Source organism: Mirounga leonina, unplaced genomic scaffold (genome assembly GCF_011800145.1).
Source record: "Mirounga leonina isolate KUSES-001 unplaced genomic scaffold, KU_Mleo_1.0 Mir_321, whole genome shotgun sequence".
In the NCBI taxonomy this organism is placed as follows: Eukaryota; Metazoa; Chordata; class Mammalia; order Carnivora; family Phocidae; genus Mirounga; species Mirounga leonina.
The window spans coordinates 3538128-3560037 of NW_023270680.1; the positions used below are offsets into that span (position 1 = coordinate 3538128).

The window sequence follows — 21910 nt, forward strand, 5'->3', positions numbered from 1 at the left end:
ATGTGGCAGGTTCTTTTTCGTTGCTTCTAAGGTCTTCTCTTTCTTGGACATATTTTTTAGTTGCATCACATGCATCTAGGTGTAGATTTCTCTTAACTTTGCTTAGCTGATGCTCATCATGCTTCCTGTATTTGTGGACTGATGTCTTTCATTGGTTCTTGAAAATTCTCAGGAGTCATCTTCACAGATATGGCCTCTCTTCCATGGTCTTTGTTCTCTTCTGTGCACCTCCAGTCTGACCCTCTTGTTCTGCCTTCCTGATTGCAAAACGCCTCAGTCACACTGTTCCATGCCTTTCCTCTTTGCGGTCCATTCTGGGCAATCCATTCCTGCCTGTCCTCAACTCTAAAATTCCCTCATCTGGGTCTCACCTATTTAACCTTTCTGTTGGGATTTTACTCCAACAGTTCATTTTGTCATAGTTTTATGGAGGTATGATTGATACACAAAAACTTGCACATATTCAATGTACACGACTGGATGAGTTTGGACATGTGCACACCTGTGATACCATGACCATCACCACAATTCAGCAAGTACATTTTTAAACAATGCTCTCTTTGGTCCTTTCCTGTTTTTTAATGTTTTTTGTTTGTTTGTTTCAAAGCAATACAAAACTCATAGAAAAGTTTAACATAGAGTAAATTCTATGGGTCCACGCGGGGTGATGTCCTGGTATCCTGCCCAGGCTGGGACTCTCCGTGTTGCACTAGTCCCATGGGCAGAGGCCCTCCTTATTCTGCTCAGGTGACTCCTTACCCTGGCCTGCCAATAAACAAGGACATACTCTTCACCCTTTTGATCTCACTTCCCATGCTGGGCAGCCCTCTCGTGGGGCATGGGGTCTGATACTCAGATCTGGGTCAGCACGGCTGTCTCCACCTCCCCCGCCCCTGCCATGTCACCACCAGTGTCACCTAATGGCTTCAGGACAAGACTGTTTGAGGAGAAGGCTGGGAGAAAAAGGACAGCTACACGGCTCTGTGGTCACTGTGGGGTCTCCTCTTGGTTTCTCACTTTCACTCATTTCTTTAAACAGTTCATATTTTTTGTTCCCGTTAATTTTAATATCTGAGGTCCTTGGAAGTACAATCTACAGTTTTTATTTTTCCAACTCTCAATTACAGTGGTTTCTTCCCTTGTATTTCGTGATCTCTGATTGTAAGTTCACAGTTGGTTGATCTTAAACTGTGAAAAACATGGAAGCATAATTTGAGGAAGCCTTTCCAGGATCTCTGGCTTAATCTGGGAGCCTCATGTTCATACTCTCACCCCACCAGAGGACTAAGAACTTATTTATTAGCAGTGCCAACAGGGTACCTTCCCTCGGAGAAACCTAACCTTTCTTATATGCTCACGACTTACAGCTTAGGCCTTTTCTCCTCCCCCCCCCCCTTCTCTTTTGATCCCCTGGAGATTTAATTTCTAAAATCCAGCAACCCAACAGATTTTTTTCTGCAAAATCTGTTTTAGAGCAGGAGGGAGGGGCCCTAGACTTTTCAGTCCCTATTGACATAAGAGGAAAGCTTCTATATTCACTTTTAACTAAAAACAAAGTTGAACTTGTAAGATTTTCAGTGGGAGATGTATGAAATTGTAAGTGCCCACTAGGAGGTCTTCTTAGGTTTAACCATTTACACTCCTGTAATGCCACACCTGGCAGCAGCTTCATTTAAGAGGATAGAGAAGAAACATGTTGGGGGCAGGGCATTATCAGGTGCTCCTCCCTGCAGTCCGTATAGGCATGCCTGAGCTCCTGGCAGAGCTGCTCGTGACTCCCCAGCTGTCACTCAGGGTAAGATGGAGTAGGAGTGGCCCTGGCTCAGCAGTCTCAGACCGTGGGAACTGATACATCTCATAATAGTTACCTGAGTTTATCTTTTAGAGCCCCAAACTCAGTTAAAACAGAGCCTAAAGGTCTGGCTTCCTGACAGATGTTTAAAGATCATTCCGTTTTCTTCAGCCAGAAAAAGTGTACCAGCCAGAGTGCATCTTTAACAGGACCAATGATGTTTTATAACGCAGCTGACATTCTGACTCCATTAGGTTTCTAGGACAAGCTAAAAAGTCAACCCAAAGTGAAATCTGTCTGTTGAGAAGAAATGGGGTTTGTTAAACCTTTACTCACAGTAATTTATCAACATCTTCAAATATTCGGTGTCCATGCTCAAGTTTTTCCAGTGGGTGTCTTATGAAAAAATGTAGAGATGTGTGTCCTAGAGAAATTCATTTTTAGGTCATTCATAACTGAGATGGAGGTCTTTCCTCAATTATAACCTGGCTACAAAGTATCTGTGAGATTGTTTCATCTTTGGGTATTTGGTTTTTTGAATCATCCTTCTCAAGATCACCAGGATGTGTGTGTGTGGAGTATTAGATCACCAGTGAAACCAACCTGAAAAACATTTTCTGAGTTAGGAATTCCATCCTCCACAGTTCAAAAAGTAATGCAAGGTGATTAGAGCTTCAAGCCATTTGAAATCCGGATGTGCTGATGTGCTTTCTGACGGAGACTTAGTTATGCCGGGTGCTTGCCAAGCTTATCGTTATTATTTTTTGCAGTGATTACATGCAGGCGAATCAAAACAACTTTTAAAATTGTCCTTTGGTTTTTATCTTTTAGATGAGAATCACTTACATTAGTTATTAATCCAGGAAAGCTTATTTTTTTCAAACATTTTATTATGAAAAACTTGGAACGTATGTAAAAGTTCAAAGAATTTTAAAGTTCACGGAGTCTCCCACTAAGGTTTTGTGACACGTCCACCTTCCCATGCAGGAAGCCACCTGCTGCCTGGACTGCGGCGGCCGTTTCCTAAGGGTGTCTTACCTCTCCACGCTGCCCATCGGCTCTCCTGCTGTCGGAGCCGTCTTCCTAAAACACAAATTTTATCATGTAACTTCTGCTGTTAGAGCCTTCTCATACGCCCAAAGCTTCAGGAAAATGCCCCCAATTCCTGGGTGCATCTGGCCCCGTCCGCTTTGCAGCTCACGGCTTACTTCCTCCTTCCTCCTCCAGGACGCTCTGCTGGCAGTTCTCGGTCCCTAGGAAGTCCTCCGACGTCTCTGAGTCTCCGCTCAGCCTCCTCTTTCTGCCCCGACGGCCCGTCTTTCCTTCCCCCGGGAGGCCCCACCTTCGCTGTCACTGAGCCCAGGCTGGCAGCCCGCGTGTACTCGACGACCCCACTGCATCCACAGCCCCCACACCCCAACCGCCAACAAGCACACAGGGCTCCCCGAGCCCCGTGTCCTTCCCTCGACGTCACCCACGGGCCTTTCTCGCTGCTCGGAAGCGCAAACGCCCACCGACTTCGGCGCTGCGCGGCTCAGCGCGTCGGGGCGGCACCTGCAGCCCGTCTCCGACGCGGGCCGCGCCTCTCGGAGTCCGCCCCGCCCCGGGCCTGGCGGCGGCGCCGGCCGCAAAGCGCGGCGCCAACTGCCGCAAAGCGCCGTGCGACAGAACCCGGGACCGGACTACGGCCGGCAGCCGCTCGCGACGCCGCTGCGGCCCCTGCGGCTGCCGGAGTCGAGCGCGGCGGCTGCGCGCCTGCCCCCCCTCCGCGCTCGCCCTGCGTCCCCGGGGGCGGCCGGAGCCGCCGCGCCGCGGAGGCGGTCCGCGCCCGCCCTGCCGGTCGCCATCATCCCGGCGTGCACCGCGGCGGCGGCGGCGGGCGGGCCGGCGGCCATGTTGCGATAGTCTGTTGTTTTCTTCCTGCGGAGGAGCCGGGCCGGACTGCCCGAGACCGCCGGCCGCCTCCCCCTGTTCCCGGCCCCGGCCCCCAGCCCCCCGTCCTCCGGCGCGCGTTCCCGGGCTCCGGCCGGCCGGCGGCCCACCGGCCGGCTTGGCGGGCCGACCCTGAAGGCCGGGCCCGCGAGCACCATGGCGGCCGCCCTGGGAGCGGGCGGAGGAGCCGGCGCCGGAGGTACGTGAGCCGCCCCGCGCGGGGGACGGGCCGGGGCTCCCTCGGCTCGCGTCGCCCTGCCTCCCGCGAGCCTCGTGCCGGGGCGCGCCTGCACGGGGCCCCGGGCGGCGAGGCCGCGGCCTTGGACCGGCCGTGCGGCCGAGCGGGGTTGTGGGGGGGCTCTGAGCCGCTCGGGTGCGCTCCCGGCCGGGGGAGAGGGCCCCCCGGGCAGGCGTGCGGGCCAGGGCGGCGTTTCGGAAGGTGGGCGTCCCTGCGGCGGAGCCCCAGGTCGCGGGTCTGCCGCTGCGGGAGCCCCGCGCTGGGCCGGGGGCGGCCGTTGGTGGCCCTGAGCGGCTCGCGGGGACGCAACGGGCAGGGCGCCTTGAGGTCCCGAGTCCGTTCCCTTGCGTGGCTCCTTCGGGTGCCGCGCCTGACGAATTCCGGGGAAAAGTCGCCGGCGAGATTCCGTTTTGTTGACTGAGGCGGGTTTTGTGTTTCCCCCTTCGACGCGGGGAGTGCTTGACAGAGGCTTGGAGGGTTGCGCGGCCGCGCTGGGAAGGGCGAAGCGGCGTCGACCGGCGCGTTTGGGGAGCGTTAGCGAAGCCTCCCCGCAGCGTCCACTCGCGGGGTCTCGTTGAGCCGCGCTCCCTTGTGCGTGCGCTGCGGTCGCCCTGCTCGCCGCTGCGGCCTGGGGGTTGGAGCGCGTGTGCGGCGAAGCGGACACGGAACGCAGACGCGCCGCTTGGGGCGGTGCGGTTCTCCCCGCCGCCTTTCTGCCGCCTGGTTTTTCGCTTGCTCCAGGGCAGGCTGTCCGGTTGAAAGCTGGAGATGCGCGGCGCCCCTGCTCGGCGCTCCCTGGGGGTCAGAGCCGGGCGGCGCGGGAACTCCCGGCCCGGGGCGGTCTTCGTTAGGGCGGGCACGGCGTGCGCGGGCGCTTCCCCGGAGATGGCTGCTGGCGGGCCCTGCCAAGGGACCGGTTTCTCCTTTGTAAGCTGGTCAGTGTCCGCGAGCACAGTTCTCGCCAGGAAAGGCGTTTCGGTGTCACTGAGGGATTCGAGTCCCGAAAGTTCGAGACCTGCTGTTCCAGAGGACTAGGCGGCTTTGTCCTTGATGTTTCGGAGGCTTCCCTGCCGGTTCCTCGCAGGCGCCTGCTTCCCTGGCTCTGAGACCCGAGCCAGAACCCTGGCGAGGTTTGCGCGTTCGGCGTGAGCCGGCGGCTCCCAGGGCCTCCGCGAACCCACGGCCCCCTGCTCGGCTCTAGGAGCCCTGTTCCCGCCCCTCCGCCGGGCCTGCTGGGGCGCCCCTCGCGTCTAGGGCTTGTCCCCCCCGTTGTTCGCCCTTTTGTTCTGCCTCGTCTTCTTCAGAGCACTGATCCCAGCTTGTAATTTTATCTTGTTATTTGCTGCTTTTTTAAAAAAATCTTCCCCCTAGTCTGTAAGCCCCATGAAGACAGGATTGCTGCCCGTTTTACTTGCCACTTAGTCCAAGTTCCTGGCACATTGCCTACGTTCAACAGGTAGTCTGACAAAGGACTGAGTTAAAGTATGAAATATTTTCCTACGAATCCTTTTGTACCCTTCCCTGTGCACATGTAAATTGAACATTTTTAGCTTTGTGGACTTTTACGGTACCAACAGAATCATGCAGTATTCTGCAGTTGGCCTTGTTCACTTAAAAGTAGGTCCTGAGGGTTGGGGGGGCACCTGGGTGGCTCATTCGGTTAAGCATTTGACTTCGGCCCAGGTCGTGATCTCAGGGCCCCGGGATCGAGCTCCGCAGGGGGCTCCCTGCTCAGCGGGGAGTCTGCTGCTCCCTCTCCCTCTGCTCCGCCCCCTGTGCGCGTGCTCTCGTTCTCTCTCTTTCAAATAAATAAATAAAACCTTAAAAAAAAGTAGGTCCTGGGGATCTTCCATGTCAATAGGTGAGAGTTTTATGGCTCTGCTGTTGAGCATTTAATCATTTTTTTATTGATGGCCGTTTCAGTTATTTCTGCTTTTAAACTACTGTGGAAAATACTGTGCTAAACCGCTGTAGACACAAGTTAGTGTGCCTATGCAGTTTCCTGGAGGATACATACCTCTAGGAGCGGAAATACTGTGTTGCAAGTTACATATATGTAACATTTTGACAGCTATTGAGAGTTGTCCTTAGAAAAGAGTTGGTACCACTTTATCCTCCCTCAGTAGTGTGTGGGAGTACCCCATTTCCCATGCCCTTTCTAAGAATCTTTTTAACTTTTGTTCATCTTGGCACAGAATAGCCATACTGTTGCTATATTTTCCTGATCTACAGAGAAATTAGGCATTTTTTCATACATTGTCTGTGAATTGCATGTTTATATCATTTGGCTTTTTTTTTATTGGGTGGTTGATCTCTTTGTCATTATTTATATATTTTTCATTCTTTGTATATTTTATCAGGATTATTAACCCCCTTTTTAAAAATTGTGCTTGTCCTATAAATAACTTTGTTTTAAACTTTTCACTATAAGGAAGTTTAAAATTTTTACTCTGAAATACGTCACTTCTTTTTGTAAGTTTTTTTTTTTCCTTTTTGTAATGGTGTCTCTATGTCAAGAGTTCCTCTGTGCTTTTAACATTTTATGATTCTGTGCTTTTTTATATCTAGCTTTAATTCCATATGGAGTTTTGTTTTGGGTGTTGTGTGCTTTTGGGACCTATAACAGTTCTAATACGACTTATTGAATTCTCCCGTCTTTTCCGTCTTCGTAATATATTAAGTTCCCATTAACAGTTTTTTAGAATTACTATTTCATAGTGTGTGTACATATATATGCGGGTATGTAGGGGTATATGTTATGTATATATGATGGCATGTTCTTTTTCAGAAGTTTCTTGATTAGTCTATGTGTTTAAAAAAGTGTACTTCAGAATCATCAGTCACGTTCTATAAAGAATTCTACTGGAATTTTATTGAGATTGCATTGAGTTTATTTACATAATTTGAGAGTGTTTGATATTTTTACAATATTAACAGGAGTTAATCCTGTCAGGCTTTTCTTTTTTGTCAGTCATCTCTACCAAGTGTTCATTGAGTACCTGTTCTGTGCTGGGCACTAATCTAAGAGGCTGGGGTACATAGTGAATATACTAGAGATCCGTACCCTTATGGAACTTATATTAAGTAAATTTTTTTTTTTTTTTTTTTAAGGATTTATTTATTTCAGAGAGAGAGCCTGTGCCCCAGGGAGGTTGGGAGGGGTAACTCCATGCAGGGCTCCATCTCCAGACCCTGAGATCATGACCTGAGCTGAAATCAAGAGCTCAGACGCTTAACCAACTGAGCCACCCAGGCGCCCCAGTAAAATTTTCTTTATGTAGTTTTTTGTTTTATTCTTAAATATTTTATATTTGTCACTGTAGATGGCGTAGTTTTTTATCTTACTACATTCTCACATTTGTTATTGGTCTATTATAGAAAAGCTTTTTAAAAATATAATTGAATTATATATAGCTGGTTTTTTGAACATTGTTTTAATAGTTTGGTACTTTAGATTTTCTGGTTAGTCACACCTGCAGAGTCTTCTGTTCTGGTATTTATAGCTCCCATTTCTTTTTTTTCTACTTGTCTCGGAGGCTTTCACTGTCAAGTCCTCCAGTATGATGTTGAAGAATAGGGGTGGCAAAAGGCATCTGTATCTTTTCATCTTGTTCTGAGTTTTAACGAGTGTTCTTTTAATGTTTTGCCATTAAATACGGTGTTTGCTATAGGTTTCTGATAGTTATTGCTTTTTAGCAAGGAAAATTGTTTTTTGATTTGGGTTTTTTATTTTATCAAAGGTTTTTTCTGCATCTGTTGAGGTGATCTATGAGACCCCTTCTTTAATCTCTTAATGTATTGTATTGATAGATTTCTAGTGCTGAACCAACCTTGCATTCTCGGTCTCAAAACCTTCTTCATGCTTTGTTCTTTTTAATATATTATTGAATTTCATTTTAGGATTTATCTGTGATCCTAAGAAAGATCAGATTATAGTTTTTTCCCTTTGTACTTGTGTGTGCATGTGTGCTATCCTGTTTTTTTTTTTTTGTTTTTTTTGTTTTTTTAATGAAATGCTGGCTTCCTAGAATGAGTTGTGAAGTTTTCTGGGACAGTGTAAAAAATCTCTGTATTAAATCTAAGTTGGAAGAACTTTTGTCTGCAAAGCCATTGGGTCTGGTTGCTCTTTATTTTTCAGTTTCTTCTACCATTATTGGTCTATTTAGCTTTTTAGAAATCTCTGGGTAATTTTTTTTTAAGTTTGTTTAATCTCTACACCCAAAATGGGGCTTGAACTCATGACCCCGAGATCAAGAGTTGCATGCTTTTCTGACTGAGCCAGGCAGGCGCCCCTCTGTGGGTCAGTTTTGATAAATTTTTCTGGAAAAGTAATTTTTTTTTTTAAAGATTTTATTTATTTGACAGAGAGAGACAGTGAGAGAAAGAACACAAGCAGGGGGAGTGGGAGAGGGAGAAGCAGGCTTCCCGTGGAGCAGGGAGCCTGATGGCGGGGCTCGATCCCAGGACCCTGAGATCATGACCTGAGCCGAAGGCAGACGCCTAACGACTGAGTCACCCAGGCGCCCCTGGAAAAATAATTTGTTATGTTTATATTTTTGAATTAATGTACGGTTCAACACTACCATTTCTAGTGTGCTAAAGGTAAATTTTTTTGAGGCTCGTGTGTGTGAACAAATTCTTTATTCTTATACTTGATTGATGATTTGGTTGGGCCTAGAATTCTAGACTTGAATTCATTTTCCTTAGATTTTTGGTGGTGGTGTTGTGTTGTTTTTCTGGCTTCCAGTTCTACTGTTGAAAAGTCTGATGGCATTCTGATTCCTTTGTATGTGACCTTTTCCGCTCCCTGGAGGATTTTAACAATTCCTCCTCAGCGTTCTAAAATTTCATTAGCCTAGGTCTTTTTATTGTGCTTTGCGTTTGGTGGACACTTCAGTGTGGAAATATGCATCTTCAGTTCTGGGAGATTTTCTTGTATTTTTCTCCCTTTCATTTCCTCTGTTCACGCCTTCTGAAACTCTTATTATTGGTTTCTGATGCTTCAGTTATTCTTCATAAGAATAAAGAGACAGTTCGTTAAGATGCTTTTGGGAAGATAGGCACTGCGGTAGTTCATAGAGGGAAGTAAGAGATTATGTAACTGAGTAAGGCTGGAGAAGCGCAGCCCTCAGGGCTGCTCTGGGGCCTCGGGCAGGCCCCCAGCTGCTGGTGGAGCTATGCTCCAGGGATGCTCTGAGGCTGCCACTCCTTCAGTAGGAGGGATTTTGTTCCTCTCTGGTCAAATGCTGTTTATCTTTAGCTGTTTTAGCTATGGCGAAATGTGTCCGCTATCCTTGATCTTTTGATATTTTCTCCTCTTTTTTGAAACATGAAACTCTAATACTTATATATAACACCATTTTAAAAATGTTAACTAAGTCAATTAAGACAGTGTAATTCAGTGAGAGTATGTGCCTTGTACACCCCCAGATTGCAACCTATACTTAGTGATTCTGCCTGCATGATTTAGTAGGTGCCATGAATAAGTGATCTTCTTACCTAATCATCAACGAAGTCATAGTTGCCCTCTAATATTTTATATAGGAAATCAGAGGGTATGTTACTACAGTTGCTTCCTAAATAAGTGTAAGAGTGCTGTACTTGGTGTTTGGTAGGCCTGAGTTTAAATCTGGTTTTGTTAGTAAAAACTTTCTTTAGGGGCGCCTGAGTGGCTCAGTCGGTTAAGCGTCTGCCTTCGGCTCAGGTCATGATCCCGGGGTCCTGGGATCGAGTCCCGCATCGGGCTCCTTGCTCCGCGGGAAGCCTGCTTCTCCCTCTCCCACTCCCCCTGCTTGTGTTCCCTCTCTGACTGTGTCTCTCTCTGTCAAAAAAATAAATAAAATCTTTAAAACAAACAAACAAACAAACAAATTTCTTTAGTCTTGGTTTTCACATCTGTAAAAAAGAAAAAAGACTTGCAGTTGGATTAAAGGAGAAAACCAATGTCAAAATGATAGCTTGTTGAAGTAAAATGAAGTCTCTGTTAAGATCTTCAGTAGTGCTCGGATTATTTGAGTTTTATCAGTCAGTCTGTGTTTCAGTCAGAACAGAAGCCATGCTATGCATTTCAAGTATGAAGCGATTTTAATACAGGAATTAGAGGCTTACATAATCCTTAGAAAGGTGGAGGTACAACGGTCAGGAAAACTTTCTCTGATAATCTCAGCCTGGTTGTTCGGAGTTTGCCTGGAAGTCCTGTGACCCTGAAGACTCTTGGGGAACCTCACGGCCTTCTTGGTCTGCGGCACTGCAGGTGTTGACTTTTTTTTTTTTTTTAAAGATTTTATTTATTTATTTGAGACAGACAGAATGAGAGACAGAGAGCATGAGAGGGAGGAGGGTCAGAGGGAGAAGCAGACCCCCCGCTGAGCAGTGAGCGCGATGCGGGACTCGATCCCGGGACTCCAGGATCATGACCTGAGCCGAAGGCAGTCGCTTAACCAACTGAGCCGCCCAGGCGCCCCAGGTGTTGACTTTTGACCCTATCAATTCTCAAGAAGTCACCACTGACTCTCATAGCTCCTGCAAACCCAGGTGCAGCAACATGGTTTTCTGGAGCTCCGTCCCACCTCCCAGACGGCCTCCTCCTGTCCTGTGTGTGTATGTGCTGCCTTTGCCACCTGAGAATAACTGTAATGATAACTGGGACTCAAACCTTCTGCGAGTGTCTTGCCTTGCCTCACGCAGTCTAACTCAGAGCCCCACAAAGAAACTTATTCCTGCATTTCCTCTGCACCATTGCGGTGAGTATGGTGACCTCAGTCAGCACAACTGTTACATATGTCTGTGGAAGGCAAAAGAGGGATTGGTGAGTGGACTTTCTCCTTTTCTTTGACGTTTCTTCCCCTAAATTTCACCTATTTAGCAACTGATCTTCACCAGCTTAGAAAGTTTCACTTACTTATTTTTATTTTTGAAGGTTTTACTTTTTTAAAAGAGGGTCGAGATTCTTGGGAAAGAAATGGGGTATCATTTCCTCTGATTCTAAGTCATGATGGGAACATTCGGTTGGCTGAGCTCAGACCACTTGTCCTCTTCCAGGCTGCCCAGGATGATAGAGAATCAAGGATCTACCTTTTATAGTTTCCATATTGGGAGGCAGAGCCCTGTCTTCTGTTAGGACTCATACTATGATTGATATCCAAAGACAGGAAGGAGAAATTCAGTTGTAAGATAGGGCAAATGGTCAATGTGCCCTGCACTTCCTAAACAAAATACAGAGTTCATTTTAGGGAGAACCTGTCCAGGGGCCCATATACGTGAGAGATTATTTATTATTTATTATTTTGGGGGTGGGACAGAGGGAAAGGGAGAGAGAGTAGGAGGATCTCAAGCAGGCTCCATGGCTGAAATCAAGAGTCCAAAGCTTAATAGACTGAGCCACCCAGGCACACCATGTGAGAGATTGTTAAAACAATGACTACAAATTATTTTCCAGACAACCTGGCGTAGGGCCTCTCTCTGAATATTTTGCTTGGTTCCTCAGTTTGGTAGTTTTACTCTGTAGGGCTAATACGCTCACTTTCAAAGGTCTCGAACATTACCCTGATTGTTTTTTCTAGTTACGGTTTAAATAAAGGGTCTAGATTTACTCGCCTATAAAATACGGAAATTTGACTGTTAGTGATTCAGCATGTGAGCGTATCAACATGAGAATGATGTTGAGGTAAAAAGAAGAAGGTTGAGAACCTTTAGACTACAGCAAAGATTGGCAAATTTTATGTGTAAAGGGTCAAATAGTAAATATTTTAGGCTTTGCAGATCACATGGTTTCTGTTGCAATTACTGTTTTGCCCTTGTAGGTTGAAAGCAGCTATGAACAATATGTAATTGAATTGGCATACAGTGTTCCAATAAAAGCTTACTTACATAAACAGGTAGTAGCCAAATTTGGACAGAAATGGGTGGCAGACCCTACTTGGCCTGTGGACTGTAATTTGCTGGCCCTTGGACGAGGCAGTTGACTAGAACCCTGTTCAAGCTAATGTTTTATATTGTTTCTAATCCAAGTTTCAGGTTCCTGGAAAAGAAGAAATAGTGAGAATGCTAAGTAAGAGAGTTGGGTTAGTTATAGACATCGGTTGCTGTGTAACTGAAAGGTGTAAAAATTCCAGGAGATACCTGTAATCTTGCTCTAAGGAAACCTGCTCCCTTATGGAAATAGAATGACTGTCTAGCACCACATTTGGCCTTCCAGGGAGAGTCCACGGGTGGGGGCATCGACCACGCTTGTCCTGCTAAGCTAATCTTCCCCTTGGACTTCAGGGATGCATTGTTCTTGCTTCAGCTGGACTATGTGGACACCTTTTGTTCTCTTGGTTCTGCTCAGTGTGACAGATACAAACTGCAACTTTACAAAAAGGATTTGTCCGTATTCTAAAGGTGAACAGAAGGAAAATGACTGTAGGAAATTTAAGAATACTAAAAATGGGCCAGGAGTTCTTGTCTTAGTTTATTTCCTAGAATTTCTTTCTTTCTTTCTTTTTTTTTTTTTTAAGATTTTATTTATTTATTTGAGAGAGAGAATGAGAGAGAGAGCACGAGAGCGGGGAGTGTCAGAGGGAGAAACAGACTCCCCGCTGAGCAGGGAGCCCGATGCGGGACTCGATCCCAGGATCCTGGGATCACGACCTGAGCCGAAGGCAGTCGCTTAACCAACTGAGCCACCCAGGCGCCCCTGTTTCCTAGAATTTCAAGTCATGGTTCTTTCCATCTCCATTTTTGTATTCCATATTCCAGGAGGAAGAAAATATGCTCTTGCTTTCTGCCTCATTAGGTGTGGTCTTTGTCCAAAAACAGGTTCACCCATGGTGAGAGTCATTCTTACTTCCTTTTGGGAATTACTAGTTGTCTTCTGCTCCCATGTTGCTGTAGCTGTATATCACTGCGTTACTTAAAAAAAATTTTTTTTATTTCTTTGGTGTCAGTAGATGAGATTGCTTTCTTCAGAAAAAGCCTTTTCAGCCCAAACCTTTTTCCCCCAAGCTTGCATGAATTTACACCTGCGCTGGGATTCCCAGCAGTTTTCCCTTTGGGACCTCACTGTGAGTCATTTTCCCTCCTTTGCTTCACCCTCATGTTTGATCACTTTTCCCTTCCATACAGACACCTACACATGATGAGCTTGTTCCTACATTAAAAAAAAACAACAACTAAAAAACCCTTTTTCTCTATCATAAATGGTTCCCTTCAAGCATCTGTTCCATGTTCGTACCTTGTGGCCAGAGCTTGAGAGGATATCTAACCTGTATAAAGCAGTACTTGTCTGGGTCCCTCTCACTTCCTGTTGACCTGTGTGGCGGGAGAAATCATTCAATAAAATAAACTGTAAAGAGTAGCGTGACAAACCTATTAACCTCACAGCTGGAATTAGCATTTAACCTTTGGTCACATTTGCATCAGGTTTGTTTTTTAAGTGAAGGACAGTATTACAGATAAGGTCCCCATTATGCTTTGCGTGATCCTCTTCTCCGGAGTCTCACACTATCAGGAATTTGGTGTACTTCCAATGTATATTTGTCAAGATGTTAAATTAAGAAATACATCTACGTATGTGTATTCGTAACCGGTACATAATATTTATTTTATGCCATGAAGGTTAGTCTGTGTGTGTAGGTCACTGTGTATCTTTGCCAGTGTGTCTTTGGTTTAGACTAGTCAGAGTGAGGAAAAAGAGAGAAAGGCATGTAGATTTTTGCCAGATATTGTCAGACACAGTTCTGTGTAGGATTTGTGCCATTTTGCACGGCCACCACTAGTCAAAGAATGCCTGTGTCCCCACACTCTCATCAACAGTATACAGTCAGATGTTTTGAGTCTTCGTCAGAAGTAGAAAATTATTCATAGTTCACTTTAAAATATCTCTTATTTAAAAAAAGACCTATTGTGGGAAAAATTTCAACTTAACAGTAATTGCATAGTTCCGTATGTCCATCATCTAGTTATAGCAATATGAAATCACGGTCAGTCGTATTTCATCTGTATTCCACCTTCTTACTCCTTCTGTCCCCATAAAACTTCCCATTCCCCTTCCCCCGTCCCTTGGCACCCACCAGTCTGCTTTCTGTCTTTATGATTTCTACTACTCTTGGGACCTTGTGTAAGAGCAGTCATTCGACATTTGTCTTTTTGTCAGTGGCTTATTTCATGTAACATAATGTTGTCAAAGTTCATGCATGTTGTAGCCATTGGTGACATGGAAATGTCACCATTTCCAAGGCTAAGTAATATCCAGTAGTATGGCTAGACCACATTTTATTTATCCATTTGTGCATTGGTGGACATTTGGGTTGCTTCCACCTTTTGGTTATTGTGAATAATGCTGCCATGAAGATGGGTGTATAAATACCTTTTCACACCTGTGTTTTCAGTTCTTTTGTAAGTATACTCAGAAGTGGAATTGCCACAGCAGTCATTGGATTTAGAGCCCATCCTAATCCAGTATGACCTCATCTTAACAATTACATCTGTAATGATCCTATTTCTGAATAAGGTCACATTGTGAGGTTCTGGTGAACAGGTTCCTGGCACAGAGCTCCTAAAATCCTTTGAGTTTATTGTCTTTTGTATGCTAATGAATGACTCACTGTTTGGGGGGGTAACCTAGATAGCTTCAGGATGGGGAGCAGTTGCCTGAAAAACCAACCACATGTTTAAAGGGTTAGAATTTTCGGCCTCAACCTTATTTCCTGGGAGGTAGGCGATGGGCTGGAGATTGAGTTCTGTCATCTTTGGTCGGTGGTTTAGCAGTCATGCTTATCTAATGAGACCTCCATAAAAATCCCCCAGTGAAAGGATTTGGGATAGCTTCCCACATCCCTGTGTTGGGAGGGTGGCATACCATTACCATGGGGACAGAGGCTTTTGCACTTGGACCCTTCCCAGCTTCGTCCTACTTATATCTGGCTCTTCATTTTTATCCTTTATAGTAAACTGTCATAGTATCATGTTTTCCTGGGTTCTGTGAGGGGTTCTGTAAGTTGTTCAATTGAATTACTTAACCTGGGGGAAGGGTGATTGTGGGAACGGAACCCCTGAATTTGTAGTTGGCCAGTAGAAGTATGGGTAGCCGGGGCACCCAGTTTTAAGCTGACTATCTGAAGTGGGGCAGTCTCGTGAGACTGAGCCCTTAACCTCTCTGCTAACTCCGGATTATGAGGGTCAGAATGGAATGTAATTGTTCAACATCTGCCTAGTGTCTGAAAATCAGAGACTATTCAGTCCTGCACAGTCAGCAAGTCAGACTTGCTTTTAGTATTAACAAAAGATGACTGGTGTGTAATAAGACCCATGCATCATTTTAAAAAACCAAACTCATTACCTTCTACCCATCCCCAACCCCAAAATAAACCAGCACATGTATCAATCAATTCACATCCCGTTAATATTCCAGATTCAAAATAACTGATGTTTTCTTTGACTTCTCTTTCATCCTTGTCATTTAGTTGACATGACTTGGAGTTTCTAAATGGACAGTTAATGGGGCACTTGATTTCGGCTCAGGTCATGGTCTCAGGGTTGTGGGAATGAGCCCTGAGTTGGGTTCTGTGCTCAGTGGGGAGTCCGCTGGAGTTTCTCTCTCTCCCTCTGCCCCTCCCCCTGCTCATGCTTCTCTCTCTGCTTCTCTAAAATAAATAAATAAATAAATCTTAAAAAAATAGATTCTGATCCATTGTCTTATTTTCCCACCTATTTACTGTGATGCTAGCCAGGATTTTTTTTTTTTCCTTATTACTTGGTTTGTAGTTCTTTGTTGTTCAGACCATTGTTTTATCTGTTATCAGTTCAGTTATTGCTGCTTTTTGCTGCTAGATAATTTTTCTAAACTGCAGTTATGTTGCATATTAAGTGTAGATTTCTCACACTGATTCTTCAGTAATGTCCCAAATCTACCTTTTCAGCATTTATTTTTCCTGTTGCCTCTGTCAGTGAATGGCTGTTTCAAACCTACCGAACTATTCACAGTCTTCTGGGCTTATACAGCCCTTGTCACCCTCTCTGCTGTCTTCCCTCTATGCCCATCTGCTTTTCAAAAATCTAGTCATCGCTCAGCCTTCCTAACTCTTACTGTAAAACCAAACTTTACTTTCCCCAGCCCCTATTATGCTGTATGTTTTTTTTTTGGCCTGGAAATTAACCTCAAAATACCTCTTGGGTTGAATAAAGTTTTACTTGAATTTCAGTCATTCCATTGATTTTACTTCAGTGGCTTTTTTTTTTTTTTTTTTTTTGGTATATTTAAGTAGGCTGCATGCCCAGCATGGAGCCCCGTGCCGGGCTTGAACTCCTGACCCTGAGATCAAGGCCTGCGCTGAGATCAGAAGTCCTATGCTTAACTGACTGAGCCACCCAGGCACTCTTTCAGTGGCTTTTTATGCTGATAAATTTAAATGGTATGAAATTTCATACTTCATTAAGAACACTGTGCCGTCCTGTTTGAAGTTCGCACATTATATGTTCAAATGTGTGCATAAACATTTAGAATGATGTTTGTTTGATGTTATGACTGTTACTCTTTTTCTTTTTTTTGTTGAGAGCCGGCTCTAGCCGAGGATGGGGGAGAGGGAGAGAGAGAGAGACTCTTAAGTAGTCTCCATGCCCCACCGCAGAGCTCAATGTGGGGTTTGATCTAACCCTGAGATCATGACCTGAGCAGAAATTAGGAGTCGGATGCTTAACCAACTGACCCACCCAGGTGCCCTGTTATTTCTGATCAGAGAAATTTGGGGTGATTTCAATACCATCTTTGTACCTTCTAGGTATTGCAAGAAGTTTTTATAGTTGCATATTATCTTAGTAAGGACAGTTGTTATTCTAAGAAAGAAAATAGGTTCTGTAAAAAATGTAAGGACAAATAACAGAAGACAGTCTGTAATTAATTCCATACAGAAAGATAACTGCCATTAGTGGTTTTACTTACATGCTTCCAGACACACATACATGTATACATTTTACATATAAAGTGGTCCATTATACTGCATGATATTGTGGGATGTTTTCCTATGATATAGGAAATGATATATGATGATATATTGATATGATATATTATTGAGTACGTTTTTCCGTGTCAGAAATACAGCAATACTACTGATAGTTCTTACTGCTGCCTAGTATATAATTGCAAGACTGTATTTTAATTTTACCTCTCTGCCTTGTCGTCTTTTGTTGGGTATTTGCTTGATTTCCACTTTTCCCCTCTTGATAAAACATTTCCTGGTAAGCATCCTTGTCCATACTATATCTGTGTTCACTGATTGGACGACAACGGCTTTCAAAGTCTTAAAGAGTCCCCAAGACTATTTTCGTAAGAGTACTAAGACCTGATGTGTCTTTTTTACTGTGGTTACATTTGCACCATTGTTGCAAAAGTAATGGTGAGTTATTTTGTTGCCTTAGCATGAGTCCAGGCAGTGGCCATAAATTGTTAGAAGTCAGGCCACGCAGAGAAAAAAACACAACAGTTTTTTTAGGAAGATCCTTGATGAAGCAGTAAAAGTTATTAATTTTATTAAATCTTGACCCTGAAGTACATTAAAAAAAAATAATATAGGTTGGGGCACCTGGGTGGCCTGGGTGGCCTGGGTGGCTCATTTGGTTAAGTGTCCAACTCTTGATTTCAGCTCAGGTCATGATCTCAGGGTTGTGAGATTAAGCACTGCTTCTTGGGCTCTGTGCTGGGCGTGGAACCTGCTTAAGATTCTCTCTTTCTCTCTCCTCTGCCCCTCCCCATCTCCCTCCCTCTTAAAAAAAAGAAAAGGTTTATGACAAAATGGGAAGTATGCATAAGGTGTTTGTTACTACCACCTGTGGCCTCTAGGAAAAGTACTTTTCTGATTGAGTGGAGAGCTGAATTTGCTGTGTGTTGTTTTGTTTTTTTCATAGAACACCAGTTTTACTTGAAAAGACAACTGACCAAACTAGAATTATTCAGACTTTAGTATTTGGCAGATGTTTTCTTGCAAAGGAGGTGAGCCTCTGTTCAAGGGATCAACTGACAGTATTGATTGCCAATGAGAAAATCCAAGCTTCCAAATTAGAATTAGAATTTTGGAAAAGTTGTATTTGCTATGGTGAACTTGAAGACGTCCCAATATTTGAATACTTTTCTGATGAGATTGGTAGTGCTATTAACAAATGTAATTTTTGATATTGAATAATGAAAGGTGTCCACACTTGAAAGAGCAGCAAAACTCAGTGAATGTGTATTTTCAAGATGTTACATAATCACTCATGTTAAAAGATGTATTAACAATGCAAGACATACCATTGCATTTTAACAGGTGAGAGTATGAAATGTTCATTGATAAGGCTTCAGATTCTTCATTGCAAATAGCCTTTGAGAAACCGCCACTTATCGAGTATTGGTATAGTATCAAGAATATCTGAAATTACCTGAAAACACTTAATGCCCTCTTACAACTTCACATACATTTGGAGTTGGATTTCTTTCATGCACTTCAGTCAGAACAGTATATTGCAAGAGATCGAATGCAGAAGCGGATGTAAAAATCAAGCTGTCTTCTACAGAGAGACATTAAAGAGTTTTGCAAAACAAAAATCTTTCTTTTTTTAAATACAGTTTTCATTAACGGGGCGCCTGGGTGGCTCAGTCGTTAAGCGTCTGCCTTCGGCTCAGGTCATGATCCCAGGGTCCTGGGATCGAGCCCTGCATCGGGCTCCCTGCTCTGCGGGAAGCCTGCTTCTCCCTCTCTCACTCCCCCTGCTTGTGTTCCCTCTCTCGCTGTCTCTCTCTCTGTCAAATAAATAAAATATTTAAAATAAATAAATACAGTTTTCATTAAGAATATGTTACGTTAACGTGTAATGGGTTTATTTCTTTTATACCAATTTGTGAATAAAATATTTTAAAAATGCCTTGGTTTTAATTTTTAATACAGTAAATATTGAAAGATACAACCCATGTACATTTTGTTTTTAAATTTAAAAAATTTTAGTATAATCAATAAAATGTTACATGTTTCAAGGTTACAACATAGTGATTTGACAGCTCTGTACCTTTTGCTGTGCTCACAAGTTTAGCTCCCATCTGTCACCATACAGTGCTGTTACTGTATCATCAATTATATTGGCAGTGCTTCCCATGTCCATTTTAAATGCATTTTACACTGATCATTCTCTTTAAAATTGTAATCAGCCTGGTTAGCACCTCCCACTCCCCTCCTCCTTGTTTTCCATATATATTTGTTTGTGGGATTTTGTTTGTCTGTACCTGTTAGACTGTAACCTGCACATGGTGGAAATTTTTATCCTGTACACCCCTGTATGTCAGGTGTTTAGAACAATGCCGGGCATACATTAGGTGCTCAAATAATTATTGAAGGAATCGGGTTTCGTGATCTTAGTTCTGTTCATAGTTTCTGCTTAACTTGAACTAATCCTTAATTTTCTTGGACGTTTTATGGGGGTCTCTCCTTTGGAGAAGTATCTATTTAACTATTTTTGCATAATCCAGGCTTCTAATTTTGACTTTTGTGGATTTAGCTGCAGGAAGCAGTTTTATATATATATATATATGTATATATGTATGTATATATATATATACACATATACATATATACATATATATAGCAAGATGACAGTTAAATTTTCTTCTGGAGTATCTTCTCTGATGGATTGTGGTCGACTGGGGGCAGGGATTCTCAGCTCTAGCTGTCATTACAATTACTGAGAAGCTTTAAAAAACAAAAAATAGAGCCCACTGAATCAGATTCAGGGTGGGGCCAGGGATTGTATAATTTTTAAGGTTTCTAGGTGATTGTTACCTTGGCATAAAGGTTTTCTGTCCTCAGCAGAATTGGGTGTTGTAATTAGCATTATCTGCCAGGGGTGATTGTGACCATTAATACCTTCACTGTGAACTGCTGTGAAAAAGGCCATGAACAAACCTTTTTGCTTATAAAATGTTGGGACTTTGTTCACGTTGTCATAGCTGGGGAATACTCTCTGTTTTCATGAAGTATGTAATCTGGGGGAGGAAGGAAAATTAACACAGAAACTTGAATTGTTTTGTTTGTTTATTTTTAAAGATTTTTACTTATTTATTTGAGATAGAGATTGCGAGAGCAAGAGAGAGCACAAGTGGAGGGGAGGGGTAGAGGGAGAGGGAGAAGCAGGGCTCTCTGCTGAGCAGGGAGCCCGACTTGGGGCTTGATCTCAGGACCCTGGGATCATGACCTGAGCCGAAGGCAGATGGTTAACCCACTGAGCCACGCAGGTGCCCCCAGAAACCTGAATTAGTTGCTTACATTTAAAAACTAAGGAACAATCCATATATTTGTCTTCTCTTGAAAAGTTGGAATCTGCCTTCACTGGGTGTGCGTTCCCTGTAATAGGTGGTAATGCTCCTGTCTGTAAACAAGGTAAAGTCCTGCTAATTTGATGTAATTCCCACCTAGTCTGCTTTGCTCATTTATATTCCCCTGTGTACTTCCTGTAGACATTTGAGTTTTTCATCCCTGACCAGAGTTTCTTAATTATCTTTTTAAAAAAACTGATTCCATTGAAGTGTAATTGACATACAGGAGATTGCGTATCTTTGAAACATACAATTTGATAAGTGTGGATATATGTATACATCCATGAAACCACAGCCACAGTCAGGGTAATGAATGTGTCATCGTCAGAAGTGTCTTCGTGTCCTTTTTGATTCCTGCTTCCTGCCCTGCTGTCCCTGAGCAAATGCTGATTCTGTTACTGTTGTAACAGTACCATTTTATAAAAAGGAATCTGAGAGTATGTGTTCTTTTTTTTGTCTGGCTTCTCTCAGCATAATTATTTTGAAGGTCATCCATGTTGTCGAGTGTATCAGTATTTAATTCTCCTTTATTGCTGAGTAGACTTGTACTTACAGATAGTCCACAATTTGTTGATCTGTTTGCCTGTTGATGGACATTTGGGTTGTTTCCACTTTTGGACTTTTACCAATATTGTGCCTATGAACATTTGTGTACAAGCCTTTGCATGGATTTTTATATTTTTTTTCTCTTGGGTAGTTACAAAGGAGTGGAATGGCTGGATCATGTGGTAGGGGTATATTTAACTTAAGAAACTGCCAGACTGGGGCACCTGGGTGGCTCAGTCGGTTAAGTGTCTGCCTTCGGCTCGGGTCATGATCCCAGGGTCCTGGGATTGAGTCCTGCATCGGGCTCCCTGCTTAGCGGAGAGCCTGTGTCTCCCTCTTCCACTCGCCCCTGTTTGTGCTCTCTCTCTCAAATAAATAAAATCTTTAAAAAAAAAACAAACTGCCAAACTATTTTATTAAGTGGTTGTATCACTTCACATTCCTGTCAGCAGAATATGAGTTCAGTTGCTCCATATTCTTGACAACACTTGGTATAGTAGGTCTTGAATTTTACTCATTCTCATAGATATGTCCTGCTGTATTGTTGTGGCTTTAATTTACATTTTCCTAATGACAGTGTAATGTTGAGAATCTTTTCATATGCTCTTTGTCATACATACATTTTTTTTGGTGAAGTCTCTATTTAAATATTTTTCCCCTTAAGGACGCCTGGGCAGCTCACTCAGTTACACATCTGAATCTTGGTTTCGGCTCAGGTCATGATCTCAGGGTTGATGGGTCCCTGTGTCCAGGCTCCTCTCAAGAGTCAGCTTAAGATTCTTTCCCCTTCTTTCTCCCTCCTCCTCTGCTCCTCCCCTTACTTGCGGCTCTCTCTCTCTCTCTAAAATAAATAAAATCTTAAAAAAAAAAATTTTTTTTCTCTTTAGAAAAAGTTGAGTTTTTATTGTTCAGTTTGAGAGTTTTTAATATTTTCTGTATGCAGGTCCTTTATTAATAGATATGTACTTTGCACAGACTTACTATTAGTTTGGCTTGTCTTCACTTTCTTAATGATGACTTCTGGAGGATAGAAGTTTTAAAATTTTGTTGCAGTCCAGATTCTCGTTTTGTTCTTTTATTGATTGGG

At 43.6% G+C, this 21910-nt stretch overlaps 1 protein-coding gene across 3 annotated transcripts in view; it reads left to right on the plus strand.

Annotated features, from left to right (window-relative positions):
* Positions 1-3518: 3518 nt before the first annotated feature.
* The window catches only part of RBM33 (RNA binding motif protein 33), a 127124-nt gene continuing 108732 nt past the window's right edge, over positions 3519-21910 (plus strand). For 2 of the 3 annotated variants that reach the window (XM_035029865.1, XM_035029866.1), the window contains exon 1: positions 3519-3923. In XM_035029865.1, coding sequence (XP_034885756.1) covers positions 3881-3923 — 43 coding nt within the window. In that variant the 5' untranslated portion in view covers positions 3519-3880. The remainder of the gene's footprint in view (positions 3924-21910) is intronic. The other variant, XM_035029867.1, reaches the window with a different exon arrangement.